Below are 13868 nucleotides of genomic sequence, written 5' to 3'. Positions count from 1 at the left end.
CTCCTGGGACTCTTTGTGCTTTTGCACATTTGCAGTTCTTCTCCCCAATCAACCCAGAAAGTCCCTGAAAGCTGTCATACACACATGCGTGGAAAAGGCATCTGTCAATGCAAAACTCAATTCCTTCCCTCTTTTGTGAGTTAGTACTTGATTTCCTAGACAGTAGTTCAGTTACTAGTCAAAAAAGATGTATATAGGGACCTGGGGTCATAGCTCAGCAGCACAGTGCCTGCCTGGCAAGCTCAAGGTCCTGAGTTCAATTCCTGCTACCAAAAAAAAAAAAAAAGATATATATTAAAAAGCAATAGCTTTCTTCCTTTTCATCCTATCCCATTTCCTTTATTATTCAGAAGTGAAAATTTGAATCACTTTAGGGTATTCTTCCAAAACTTCGCTCCATACTTTTTAATATGTCTATCTATTTTTAAAATTTTCTGTCTCTGACATTATCTATTGGCTTTCTTTTTTTATCTATTGGTTTTCTATTACAGAAGAGGATTTTGTTCTCTTAACACACACACACACACACACACACACACACACACGGGCGCACACACACACACTTACACACAAGTACACATACACATACATCTGTTCTTCCAATATCCTTTTTTCACATTATTATGACTATGTAAATAATACTATCTGCTACTCAGTCCCATGATGTATGATGATTGCATTCCATCAGTTGTGTCATTTTCTCTATACCTGCCCCTATCTGTGATAGTTTGCTGTGACTGCTGTAACACAAACAGCCCTCCTTGGCTTGCGGATGGCCACCTTCTTGCTGTGTCCACACAAGGTTTCTTTTCATTGTGCCCACATACTTTGTATCTCTCCATATGTCCAAATTTTCTCCTCTTAAAAGGACACCACTCTCACTGGATTACAGCCCACCTTAAGAGTCATATTTAAACTTTATCACCGCTTTAAGATCTTTATCTCCAAACATGATTATTTCTCAGGTGTTAGGTGTTAAGAATGAGGAGCTCACTATTCATCCTATAAGACCGTCTAATTTCCAGATATCTAGTAGAACCAAAGTTGTTTCCACATGTCCAAGACCAGTGGATACTCTAATGACTTTCTGCCTTTTCTCTCCCTCTGGATATCCTTCTGGGCCTTCTGTCCTTCTCTGTAGGCTCCCAGGCAGCTATCCTTCGGGGACCTCCTTCCTCCCAGCTTTTTGAAAATTTCCTCCTTTAATTTTTTTCCCAGTTGGATCTCCCATTTCTTGGATTTCATGTCTTTCTCTCCTTTGACTTATTCTATTTTAGCAGCACACATTCTCCACTCACAGTCTTCTGAGTGTATGGCAGATGATTATTGAGACCTGACATATCTACATATATCCTTTGTGGGCTTTTACAGTAAATTCATACTTTGACTCATCACAGAATGTTGAATGAGAACTCATTTCCTTGGAGTTTAGAAAAAATCAGCCTACCATCTTCTAGCTCCCATAGTTGCAGTGAGAAGTCTGATGCCAGTTTGCTATCTGATTCTGGTCTTTCCATCTCTAAATCCACTCTAATCACATCTTTATTTCTGACACTCTAAATTGTCAGAGTGGCTTTTGTGATTTTAATTCCATCCATTATTCTAGAAACTAATGGGATCCTCAGTCTTGACGTATTTTTGCTTTTTTAGTTTTTAGGGTCATGTGTCCAACAGCTTCCAACCCTATTTCCTCTGTTGTCTCTAGAACGGAACTCTTATTTAGACCTTAAATTTTCTCAGACTTTTTACCTTTTCTCTGCCATTTGTCCTTTTGTCCTTGGGAAATTTCCTTTCTGCTTTTAGGAAATGTCCTTGACTTTATCCTTGCTGCTGAACATTTTATTTCATGCTGCTGTATTTCAATTCCCAACAATTTAGTCTTGTTCTCTGAATGCCCATGTTTCTTCTTCCTCATTTTGTATGATGGTAACAGTCTGTGGTGCCGAGACCTGAGGGAGGAAACGGAGTCAGAGCTCCTCTCCATGAGGATTGCTAGCTTCCACAGAGTGCCTCGTTGTCCACACACCCTCCCACCTTACTCTTAGCTGAATCTAATATCTCAGCCAGTCCTCTCCAGCCCCCAGTGTCTTCCATTGCCATGGAAATAAAGATCATCTTATTGAAAGTAACACTCTTTTCTTGACAAGAAATCATGATGTTGTCTTATAACATTGTTGAGCAGGCCAGTCCTCCAACAGTCACAGTGACAGACAATATGGTACCATAGTTGTTCTAGGAGACACTTCGCGCTCCCATGAGATGTGCCTTCTTCTGGTGCATGCCTGTAACTCATTTCCGCCCTCTGATGCTGTGAGAAGTAGGATTCCTTCAAAGATGAGAAGATGAGAAAGAGGGAGCCAAACTCATCCTTTTACAATGTCACCAACCCCACCGGCTAGGGTGGAGCCCTCATTACCTAATCAAATCTGAAAGGCTCTAGCTCCTACAACATCTCCTTCAACATGAGTTTTGGAGTGGACAAGCATTCAAACCACAGCAGGTAGATAGAAAACAGGGACTGCCGGCTGGTGTATTGAGTCCTCCTTATTCCTACCAAAGACACATGAGGTACACAAGTGGATGGCCAGACTGTTTGTTTAGGTTTACCATGTCCACTACCTATACAATTCCTCAAGGTCTCACTTGTCCATTTGTAAAATGGAAATGATTATACTTATGTGCTGGGGAGATGGTCAGACAAGATGATGACCAAGAAGCACCAGACATGTGGAAGAGACTCTGGAAATGTGTATTTTGTTATTATCAATATTAATAAATGTCCCATTTTTCTCACATGTGCCCACCCAGTGATCCACTATGAGGTTGAGATTTGGACGGGGGATGTGGGTGGTGCAGGCACCACTGCCAGAGTCTACATGCAGATCTATGGTGAAGAAGGCAAGACCGAAGTGCTCTTCCTCTCCAGTCGCTCAAAAGTGTTTGATCGAGCATCCAAGGATGTGTTCCAGGTGTGTAGGGGGAGAGGCGACAGGGTGCCAATGGAGGGCCCAGAAGACACCAAGGTGGTTCCCTAGGTGTTCTTCTTCCCCAAGCTAACACTCACTGGAGAATGGACTACCATCCAGCTGGTTGGGAACACGTTGGACAGGGATTCTCTTGGCTTCCTGAGATTTCCTAGGCACAGCTGACATGGGTGTAGAGTTTTTAACTGGAATTGAGAGCACCTGGGTTTTTTTGGCCAATTTCTACCTTGTAAACTTGAACAGTAACACCCCCTCTCTGTACCTGAGTTTTGGGCTTGCAATGAAGGGATTGGGTTACAATAGGGGTTCTCATCCTTGGCCTCATATTCAAGTCACCTGGGAAACTAAGAAAAGGTACTGCTTAGCCCTCATCTAGGCCAGTTAAATCAGCATCTGGGGATATGGGATGTATTTTCTGGCATGTCTTCCATTTTAAATTCTACTAGTCATACTAACATGTTGCCAATGCTGAGATTTCTGGAGTAGGCAATTCTCATTTAACCCAAGATGTCACGAGGGCTGGGGTCCCTCCATCTGCTCCCCAGTTTGTAACTCATTATGCTTCTCAGGCAGAACCTGGGAGATAGTGGAGTTTCATATTGTGTTCTGAGTGTCCCAGACCTCTTCATTTCCTTCCATAAAATTCTTTATCAAAGGAAGAATGGTGTGCATGTGAGCATGATGTTGGCAATACAAGATGATGCAAGGGAAGTGCCCCCTGAGTGGTGCATACATATTTTATGTTAGACATGATAGCATGTATGTGTGCATACACGAGTGTGCATCTGCAGCAGCGTGTGTGCAGGGAGCATGTTCATGCTGGGTGCTCTATGTGTGTTTATGTGCCACAGGCATGTTGGCCTTTAGCAGAGAGTCCTTACTCCACCCCCAGAAGAGGTCTTGGCTGACCTGGGGCCAGGCCAGGGTCACAGGTGTCTGAATGTTACAGCTGGAGGTGCCCCATTGAGTATGGGCATGAATGCCCTCATACACTGCTGAGAAGGCTAAGCCCCATGTATTTGACTTCCTGAGCTTTGGTTAAAACCTAACTTTGTAATACCTGGCTGGATTCACCACCCTTATAATGATCAAAAGAGTCAATGTCAGAGAATGTTATGGTGATGCAATCTAGCAGTGTACCTTTCAGAGGCCAGCTCACTGGGTGTGGGAGATGCAACCCTAGCTAGGCAGACAGATGCCAGGATGTGGTGTAAGAAGCAAGCCTCTTTGAGGAAGGTAGTCATGAGGTGCTGTGACCCAGGAAACATGGGGCATGGCAGTTAATGGGCTAAAGAGGTGACTTACCAGGTCTAGCACTCATCTCCCAAGTAGCTGAAGATAAATTCTGCTTTTGCTGGGCCCTGGTATCTATCTTGACTGGGAATTTTCTCACAAAAGTGGCTTGACCACATTGTGGACTCATAAACATGAGGTCAGAAGACCTGAATATTCTCTAGGTCTGGAATTGAATTATGGGATGTTGAGTAACTATGGAACAGCCTTGGGCTCTGTTTTCTCTGGAACTCAGGTGCTTAACTGGTGAGACCAGGTTTGAAGGGTCAGATGCACAAACAGTGGTTCATCAGCAGCAGGATGCTTAAGAGGAATCCCACTAGCAAGAACCTCGTAAGAGCCTTCCCCTGGAGGTCTGCGGGGAACAGACCTCATCTGAGTTCAGGTCCTTCCTGACAGTATGGCATTCAGGACAGAGTGACAGTGTGATCTGAGGCTGAGGATCCATCACACTACCCTTTGAGCCAGTATTCACTCTGACCAGTAGAGAGAGACACAAAATGATGCTTCTCTTAAGGAACTCACATCTTGAGAGAACAAAGAGGGCATCCAGGTTAGGCCAGGACCAGAGACATGTTCTGGGCTCCTACTGAACAGTTAGGAGGAGACAGGCAGATAAAAAGGCTGTGTGCTGAGGAAGAGCCTGGGAATTCTAGGGTCATGGGTAAGATTTTTTTTCTTAAAGAATACTTATTTTGTAGTTTGTTACACAGGTCATATATGGCTAATACTGAAAAAATTTGGAGTGAGAGCACAAAATAGCACAAAGTTTTTATATGAAAGTAATAATAGAGGACAGAATGGACTACTTTGGTTGGAGCTAAGGAGGGAATAAATGCAGGCAGGTGAGGGAACTGTGCAAACAAAGACATGGAACTAGGAATCCTAGGAATGAGTGCTGGGGTATGTGTGTGTGTGTGTGTGCGCGCGCGCGAGCATGCATGCATGATCAACAGGAAGACAGAAACAGGGAGACCAGCTTGAGCACTGTAGTGGGTAGAAAGGAATAAGTTTGGGAGTCAGGCCAGGTTGAGTGTGTTTGGAGAGAGGCAGCCAGGGGTTGCTTCTAAGGGCAGAGGCCTCAGCCTCTCTGTGCTGCAGCCCAGCTCCAGGCCCTGGGCCTGGCTCTGTTGGGGAGGCAGGGAGGATATCAGGGGTGACCCCAACCACTTCCTTGCACTTTGCCCAGCTGGAGGCAGCAGACGTGGGTGAAATCTACAAGATTCGGCTGTGGCACACAGGCGATGGCTTTGGGCCCAGCTGGTTTGTGGACATGGTTTGGCTGCGGCACCTGGTGGTGCGAGAGGAGGACCTGACGCCTGAGGAAGAGGCCCGGAGGAAGAAGGAAAAGGACAAACTGCGGCAGCTGCTCAAGAAGGAGCGGCTAAAGGCCAAGCTACAGAGGAAGAAGAAGAAGAAGAAGAAGAGGGGCAGTGATGAGGAGGAGGAGGACGAGGAAGAGGAGTCCTCATCGGAGGAGTCCTCATCTGAAGAGGAGGAAGAGGAAGAGACTGAGGAGGAGGAGGAAGAGGAGGAGTTTGGGCCAGGGATGCAGGAGGTGATTGAGCAGTACAAGTTTGACGTCCACCGCTGGCTGGCCCGGGACAAGGAAGACAACGAGCTTGTCGTGGAGCTGGTGCCAGCAGGCCGGCCAGGTCCTGAGCGTAAGCCTAAGGAGGGGCCGTGCATCCCCTAAAGGGACCAGGGAGGGGCAAGGGTAACTCCATTTCCTTCACAGGAAGGCCACATAGGTGGTACCTCATTGTGGTTCCCAAATAGCTCTCCTGAGTGGCATCTGAGAAGCCACCACAGAGTTCTGTTTGGAGCTAAAGGTTGCCCTTGTCCCCAGGCTCTCAGGAGAAATCAATGACTTTGGGAGGAGCTCTGATACAATTCCTTATAACCAAATGTGGGGGACATAAGGTTGGAGGGTTGCTGAGGCCAAATATTGCTCTTGGTCTCATGGTCAAAGGAAGTCTTGGATTGCGGGAGGCAAGTTCAGGCCAATTCAGTGTAGATATATGGTAGATCTGTCCTGCTACAAAGATCTGTGTGAATCTGTGAGGCTGGGCTTCAACTCACCTCAGAACCCTGTGTCCTCAATGCTTCATCTTTGTCTCTAGCCAACACCTACGAGGTCCAGGTGATCACAGGGAATGTGCCCAAGGCTGGCACTGATGCCAATGTCTATTTGACCATCTACGGTGAAGAGTACGGGGACACAGGCGAGCGGCCCCTAAAGAAGTCAGACAAGTCCAACAAGTTTGAACAGGGGCAGGTAGAGTGAATGCGTGCTCCCTGGTCTCTGGGTCTGTGGGAGGAGAAGGCTCAGATATGGGTCATGGTGCGCTCTATGACAGCTCCACCCTGCATGGTGTCTACTGTGTGTCTATCCAGGTGCTTCCTTCAGTCCAACTAGGTCTGATGGCAGTGCCTCTTCTGTAAGCACTAATGCTCTGTGGGGGTGGGAGGGTAAGAAAAGTACAGGCAGGGGTCCAATACATGGAGCCTATAGGCTAGCTGACCCTTGGGAGCAACTCAAGAGCAGTATCTGGCAGCAGGTGCTCAGCTGCTGAGCAAGCTCTCTTTAAGATGGTGCTGTGGGGAAGACATGGTGGGCAATGTATAAAGATGACAGTAAGGATGTTTGCAGAAGACAGGATTGCAGAAGCAAAGATACGGAAGTGGAACTGTGGAGAGCCAGTTTGAGAACAGTGTGTCTGCCCCTGAGCAGTGGATGATGCCTCACAGTGTATAAGCTTAGACAAGACCAATAGTACATGGTGGTTGGACAGGCTAGAAAGCCTTAACTATATCCTGAATCAGTAGGAAGCTATGAAATAAATTCCAGGCAAAGAGAAAAGAATGAAAAATAAAGCTTCCATTTTTGTCCTTTAAGATTTTGCATATCCCAAAGGCAGGTTCTCCTTTCAACCCGGAGGAAGAAAAGCAATAAACCAAGTCCATTAAAATATTTATAGGCACATTACTTGTTTTATACTCCCCCCCACCAACTTTCTTTTAGCCTCATTTCTGTGACTTGGGGATCGGGGATTATGTCTGCATTTCATTGCTCTCCATGAAAAACCATAGCCACTTTATTAGGAGGTTGGGAAAAAAATTGTTGTAAAGAACAAAAGTGGTACAATTGGTGAAATTTTAATATGGACTGTATATTATGGGTTAGTACAGTCACACGTGGCATAGCAGTTCAGTCAACAACAAATAGCATCTATCATAGTAATCCCATAAGTTTATGACACCTAGTAACACTGTAGTCATCTTGGTTTGTGTAAGTACATTATATGATGTTTGCATAATGACAGACATCACCTAGCAACATATTTCTCAGAACATATCCCCATCATTATGTGATGAATGCCCATATTGTGTTGATGTGAACATACTGTGTTGTGTAGATGTTTAGGATGTTAAGTTTCCTGAATTTGATCATTGCTCAGGGATTATATGAGCGTCCTTTTTCTTTGCAAATCCATGCTAGAATATTTAGGGGTGAAAGATCATGGTATCTGCCACTTACTTTGAACTGATTTTTTAAAAAGGAGAGAGAGAGAGGGAGGGGTGACAGGGCGGGGAGAGGAAGGGGGGAAAAGAGAGAGAAGAGAGAGTAGCATAGCAAATATTGCACATAAATGCAAAAATCTAAGTGAAGGTGTGAGAACTTTCATTGTACTATTTGTACAGTACTATTTCTGCAAGTTTTCTGAAGATTTGAAATCTTTTTTCAAAGCAAAGAGTACAAATTGTATACCCAAAAAAATTCCATTCATTTATGGGATCACAGTGTGGTCTGCTTCCTCCAGTGGATATCGCGAATGTGTGTATGGTTCACACCATACACCTTCCCACCTATGTGGGGAGCAAATTCAAATCTTCTGTTTCTGTCAGTCACCCTGGAATTTGCACAGGACTGACTCATAGTAAGTGCTTAATAACAATTTGTGGTTGAAGGAGATGATGTACATGTCCTCACACAAGCCTACATTCTCAGTGCACCTTACCCCAACACACACACATAAACACACACAACTGTCTCTCCTCTCCCTCTCCTCTCCCTCTCCCTCACTTGTCTCTCCTCTCCCTCTCTCCTCCCTCTCTCTCTCCTCTCCCTCTCCCTCACTTTGTCCCTCTCTCCTCCCTCTCTCTCTCCTCTTCTTCTCCCTCACTTTGTCCCTCTACCTCCCTGGAAACAATGAGGGTAAGAAGATCTCCTGGCAGGGACAGATTGAAAAAACAATAGCACAGAACACTAGACCAGTGAGATACATTGTCCATCCTCCCCATCCTGGCTATTTTGGGTCTTATTGTCCACCTCTGGGTGCTCAGGTCCTGGGAAGATTGAGCTGATGGTAAGGGAAGGAGGGGGTGGTCTCACCCCTCTGAATGCTACTCTTGCCTTTTCTAGACAGACACCTTCACCCTCTATGCTATTGATCTGGGGGCTCTGACCAAGATACGGATTCGCCATGACAATACAGGCAACAGACCAGGCTGGTTCCTGGACAGGATAGACATCACCGACATGAACGAAGAGACCACGTGAGTGAGGCTGGAGGGGAGGGGAGAAGGACTTACCTGCCACAGAGATTGCCCTAGAGAGGAGACTGAGGGTGGGTAAAGCGATATCTGAGGGCAAAGGTGGGTTGGCTGTGACATCTGTCCCAGATACAAGGATGGGTTTGGCTCGTGTGGCAGGCCGAGTGGGCATTGCCCATTCCCTTTCCCTCTCAATGGACAGCCTTCCCAGAGCATTTTGCCCCATCAGATAACAGTTTGGTAGTGCATCCACTCCAGGAGCTCTTGTCCACCCACTGTGAGAGGTCAGATCTTCAATCCCTTCAGCCTTCTCCTGGCCTAGCCTCCATGCCCAGGCTTCACTCACCCAGGGACTCTCCATGGGAAAAGCAACTTCCAGCATCTTGTTTTAAAGTTGTAGACCAGGGCTCAGCAACCTTTCCTCCAAAGACCACACAGAATTCTTTTCTGGCTTTGTGGGCCATTTGGTCTTCGCAGCAACCTCGCCGCTGACTGAGTGCAGATAATATCTAAGTGGGTGGGTGTGGCTATGTCTCAATATAACTTGATGCTGAAATTTGAATTTCTTATAATTTTCACATCACAAAATATTAGCCTTCATTAGCATTTTCTGCGCTAACCATAGAGTGCAAAACCCATTGTCAGCTTGTGGGATGGGGGTAGACATAGGTAGACAATGGACCAAACATGGCCCTGCTAGAGATGCAGCCACCATCTGAGCTGGACTGAAAAACAGGCATTAGGTCCTTCCCTGGTAAAGGAGCCCTGCCCTGGGGAGGTAAAGCCCTGGACTCAGGGCCAGGGAGTGTCAGAGCAGGACCTGAACTGCAGACTCTCAGTGTGGCTCTGCTGTGTTTCCTACCATTATTCCATGCTGCCTCTTGAGTGAGAGAGACCCAGGGGCAATAAGGCTAAAGAAGGCCCCTCTGTACAGGGTAGAGGGGGTAGATGGAAGTTTGTAACTCCTGAGTGGGCATTGGAACTGCTGTGGGCCTCCCAGCACCTAAAATTTAGTGGACACCTAGTAAATATTTGTTAAATTAAATCACCTCCTGCCTGAAGCCTTCAGTCTCTTGGAGCACACAGGCTCCCACTGTGCAGGACAGGGGTAGGGGGACTCACCCCATCTCTCACCTCATCCTGTCCCACTACCCCAAGGGGACACAGGTACAGCTCATAGATGACCCAGTGTTACAGTCTCCATGGGGTTGTGGTAGTGGCACATAAGAACCATAAGACAACCCCGTAGCTGGAAACCAGGGCCTTGATTAGAGTCTCATCTCTGCCAGAAACTTCCAGATTACCATAGACAAGAAGCTGCATAATTATGGCTCTCATTTCCTCTTCTGATAAATAGGCTTAGTGATGCCAGCCCAACTTACTTCTCAAAATGTTCTGGCTAGGTGTGGTGGTGTGCACCTGCAATCCCAGCACTCTGGAAGGTTCAGGCAGGGGGATTACCAATTCAAAGCCTGCCTGGGCAGTTTAGTAACTTAGTGAGACCCTGCCTCAAAATTAAAAAAATAAAAACAACTGGAGATGTAGCTCAATGAGAAGGACCTGGGTTCAATCCCCAGTAACATATATGGGCATATGCATGCATGCATGCACATGCACGCACACAGAGTTCTGAAAATCTAAGGCATTTAAACTTGAAAAGGATAAAGTACTGCTAAACTTAGTCTTAAAACAAACTGTGAACCTCCCTGGCTTCCCCTTATGGTTCTGGCAGGGTTACTCTGTTCCACTGATTTGACATTTCTGGTCCAGCCCAACAATTTAAAAATTATTGTAGCTTTGTAATCTATTTTAATACATCAGTATTTGTCCTCTTTCATTATTTAAAAATATTACCTATTCTTACCTTTTTCAAATCAAGGCATTAAGTGATTTGAAAAAAATCTGGCTGGAATTTTGATTGTTCTGCCGTTAAATACATGTGTGAAGAATTGCATATTTAGAATATTAAGTGCCACCCGCAGCTACATTTTCCACTTATCCAACTGTTCCTTTATGACTCTCCGTAATGCTTTACAATTTCTGCACATGACTGGTACCCTTTCTTGTTACGTTTATGCCCAGATATAATTTTTGTCACTCTTGGGAATGAAATTTTTTTCTTTCTTTGGGCCCCTTCTTTCCATCCTCCCTCCCTGCCTCTGCCTTCCTTTTCTCTCTTCCAACTTCTACTCTCCCTGCTGCATCTCCTCCTCTTTCTTCCCATTCTTTCCTGTGTGTCATTAGTTCACGCTTCTTTAATAAGAAGTTCTCTCTGATTAAGGACTCTGTGATGAGCTGGCTTCAACAACCTTTCACCCCAAGAGCAAGTCAGAGCACAGCCCACTTTGGGAGATAGACATGAAATTACAGATGTTCAAAAGAAAGTCTCTCCATTTCTTGGAGAAACAGTGCTTTTCCCAGCAGTATGCATGTCTTCAGGCTCTCCCAGCCTTTGTAGCTCAGGAAGAAGGGCTTTGCAGCCCAGAGGTTTAGGGATCCTGACATCATTCTCCAAATGCCCTGGACCAAGTCTCCAGCCCCCATGCACCCTGGACATGCTCTCAACCCCTCCCTGCCTCTCACAGCCCACCCCCAGCCCATTGGCAGAGCATGGTGGCTCTTTCCTCAGGAGAACATGAATTGGACCCCATCTTCACTCTCTATCCCCTCTCCAAAGCCTCCTGACTTCTCCCTCTGCTTCCTTCCGCCTCTGTTACTGTCTACAGCAGCCCAGTGACCAGCATCATGGCACATCACTGCTCAAACACCTGAAGAGGCGCCATTTCATCCACAAGGAGCTCCATGCCCTCCCAGTGGCCTCCCTGACCTCTGAGGTCAGTCCCACATCCTCTCCTAAGTCTCCTTTCTGGTCCCTTCCCTTCCATCTCCTGCTGTTCCTTGAGCCCCACAAGCACGGTAGCACCACCAGGCCTTTGCATCTTCTGCCCCTCTCCCTGGCACCCCTCTCCCCAGTGGCTCACTTTTGTACTTTTTCAGCTGGATCTCTGCCCAGATGTCATCTTCTCCGGGAGGACTAGCATGCTGTCTGCCCCCTCTTTTTCTCTGTATCACTTATCATCTGACCTCCAGTAAACTGGTGTGTTGGGTCCTCACTCACCTCCCTGCAGCACAATGTGGAAGTAATGACTTCCTCTCCATTGTCACTGCTGTGTGCTCCTCAGGACCTAGAAGAGAACCTGGCAGAGTACACACAGACCAAAGTGTTTGAGTTCCAGATGCTTCTTCTTGGCATTACTTGCATCTCCAGCTTATTTATACTTGATGTTGTCCTGCCTTTAGCTTATACACAAAAGTGAGAAATTGCACATGAAACTATTTACATTTTACAACACTCAGCTTTGTAATTTCCTCAATCAACTTACACTTGCAAGTGAGATTTTTTAATGGTCCCAAGCTTTGGTTTGACACCTGATTTAAAGCTTTTGCTCACTCAGTTCCTTGTGTTTTCCTTCTCTGCCTTTGTTAAGCAACGTGGTGCAAATCTTGTCTGACCGCCTGCACACATCTCATTTTCTTTGTCCCTTACATTGCCTACCTGCTCCTTCCCTAGGCCCAGAGACCGGCCCAAGGGGACTTATTCCTGAGGGAGGGCGGGACAGGAAGGGGTCAGCAGGCACAATCTCCTCGTGTCCTCCAAGTGTTGGTTGGCTCTGGACAAGGAGTCTAAATGTCCAGCTCCCAGCACCAGCCAAGCTGTAACTCCGTGTAGGGAGCAAACTCCACATGAGCTCTGCTGGCTTGGGCTGCATCTGTGAGTGTGCTAAGGACCTTCAGTGCTCTGTTGCAGATGTCTAGGGGATAATGATGCTCAAGCCTCATGGGAGCCAGGCTCGGCTTCTCTGTATGCATTCACACATGGAACATGAGCGGCCTTGTGCTCTTCATTCTGTCTTTCTGACTTTGTTCTCTCTCTCCCTGGGTAACCTGCTGGGCTCTTTCTTTGTGTGCTCCCCTCTTTCTGTCCTTGTCCTCACTGACTTCCTACTCCTATTGTCCCTGCCTTTGCCCCAATCCACCCCTTCCTTTCTCTCCCATTAGGGAGTCATGATTTAGAACTGAGGCCTATTATTCCTCAGTTGCTGTATTTGATTGAATAAAATGTTAGCTTTCCCATTCATATATTTAAAGACTGAGAAATGGAACAGTATGCATTTTAACATTTTACATTAAACACTACTTTAATTGCCATTTAACTTATATGACTCCAGGTTGAGATCCTCCTGTCCTTAAAGGTATTGCCTATCAGCATAAAATTACCCTCTTCCTACCATCCAAGCTCAGGAACTGGCTGTTCCTCTGGCATGGTAACATTTGGAGGTCCTGAGGACCACAGGATAACATGGTGCCCAGGCAGAAACAAAGCCCTTGGAATCCAACCACCTCCCAGACCTGAATCAGCCCCTGAACTGGCCTTATACACCAGGACAAAGGGAGGGAAGAAGGCAAAACAGGGTGCTGTAGCCCCATCTTAGAGATGGGCGACACTCTCTGATGCTCTGAGCTGTTCTGGAGCTCAGAGACTAGAGAAAAACTGCCAAGTTCACAGCCTTTGGAGACTAGGTTGAGAGGAAAGAAAGGAAAATAATAATATTGAAAACAGCATTAGCAAGTTCTTACTGAGAACCTGCCTTAACTCACAGAAGTGTGTCCAAAAACTAAGTAGGATGTACATGAAAACAGGATTCACTGCTTATCTAAAACCCAAAGATAATTGGTAGTTCTCTTATGCTATGGGCTAAATCTGGTAACCTTGGCATAGAGGGGTAAAGGGATTGGTTTAGGGTCACACAACAGTTAATGGAAGAGCCAGGATTTAGACAGGATAGCCTCACTGTGATGGTGAGTTCTTGGTTGCCCCCTCTGCTGCTTCTCTTGTCCTGGCCCCACCTTCCTTCAGTCCACCAGGCACTCCACCACACTGCCAGGCCTCTCCATGGAGATGAAGAACTGGACCTTCCTTCCCTAGATGGCCCAACTGTCACCAGGTTAGCTCCTTAGCCATGCTGTTTGTAC

General features: G+C 46.2%; 1 protein-coding gene across 2 annotated transcripts in view; it reads left to right on the top strand.

Annotated features, from left to right (window-relative positions):
- Positions 1-13868, top strand: part of Loxhd1 (lipoxygenase homology domains 1) — a 158425-nt gene that overhangs the window by 84214 nt on the left and 60343 nt on the right. Inside the window, exons 18-21 of one of the 2 annotated variants that reach the window (XM_005372874.2) lie at positions 2809-2969; positions 5467-5941; positions 6401-6555; positions 8704-8837. In XM_005372874.2, the coding sequence (XP_005372931.1) occupies positions 2809-2969; positions 5467-5941; positions 6401-6555; positions 8704-8837 (925 nt within the window). The remainder of the gene's footprint in view (positions 1-2808; positions 2970-5466; positions 5942-6400; positions 6556-8703; positions 8838-13868) is intronic. The other variant, XM_005372875.2, reaches the window with a different exon arrangement.

Source organism: Chinchilla lanigera, unplaced genomic scaffold (genome assembly GCF_000276665.1).
Source record: "Chinchilla lanigera isolate Chin_1 unplaced genomic scaffold, ChiLan1.0 scaffold00001, whole genome shotgun sequence".
NCBI classification, from domain to species: domain Eukaryota; kingdom Metazoa; phylum Chordata; class Mammalia; order Rodentia; family Chinchillidae; genus Chinchilla; species Chinchilla lanigera.
This window is presented reverse-complemented; position numbering and strand designations above follow the sequence as displayed.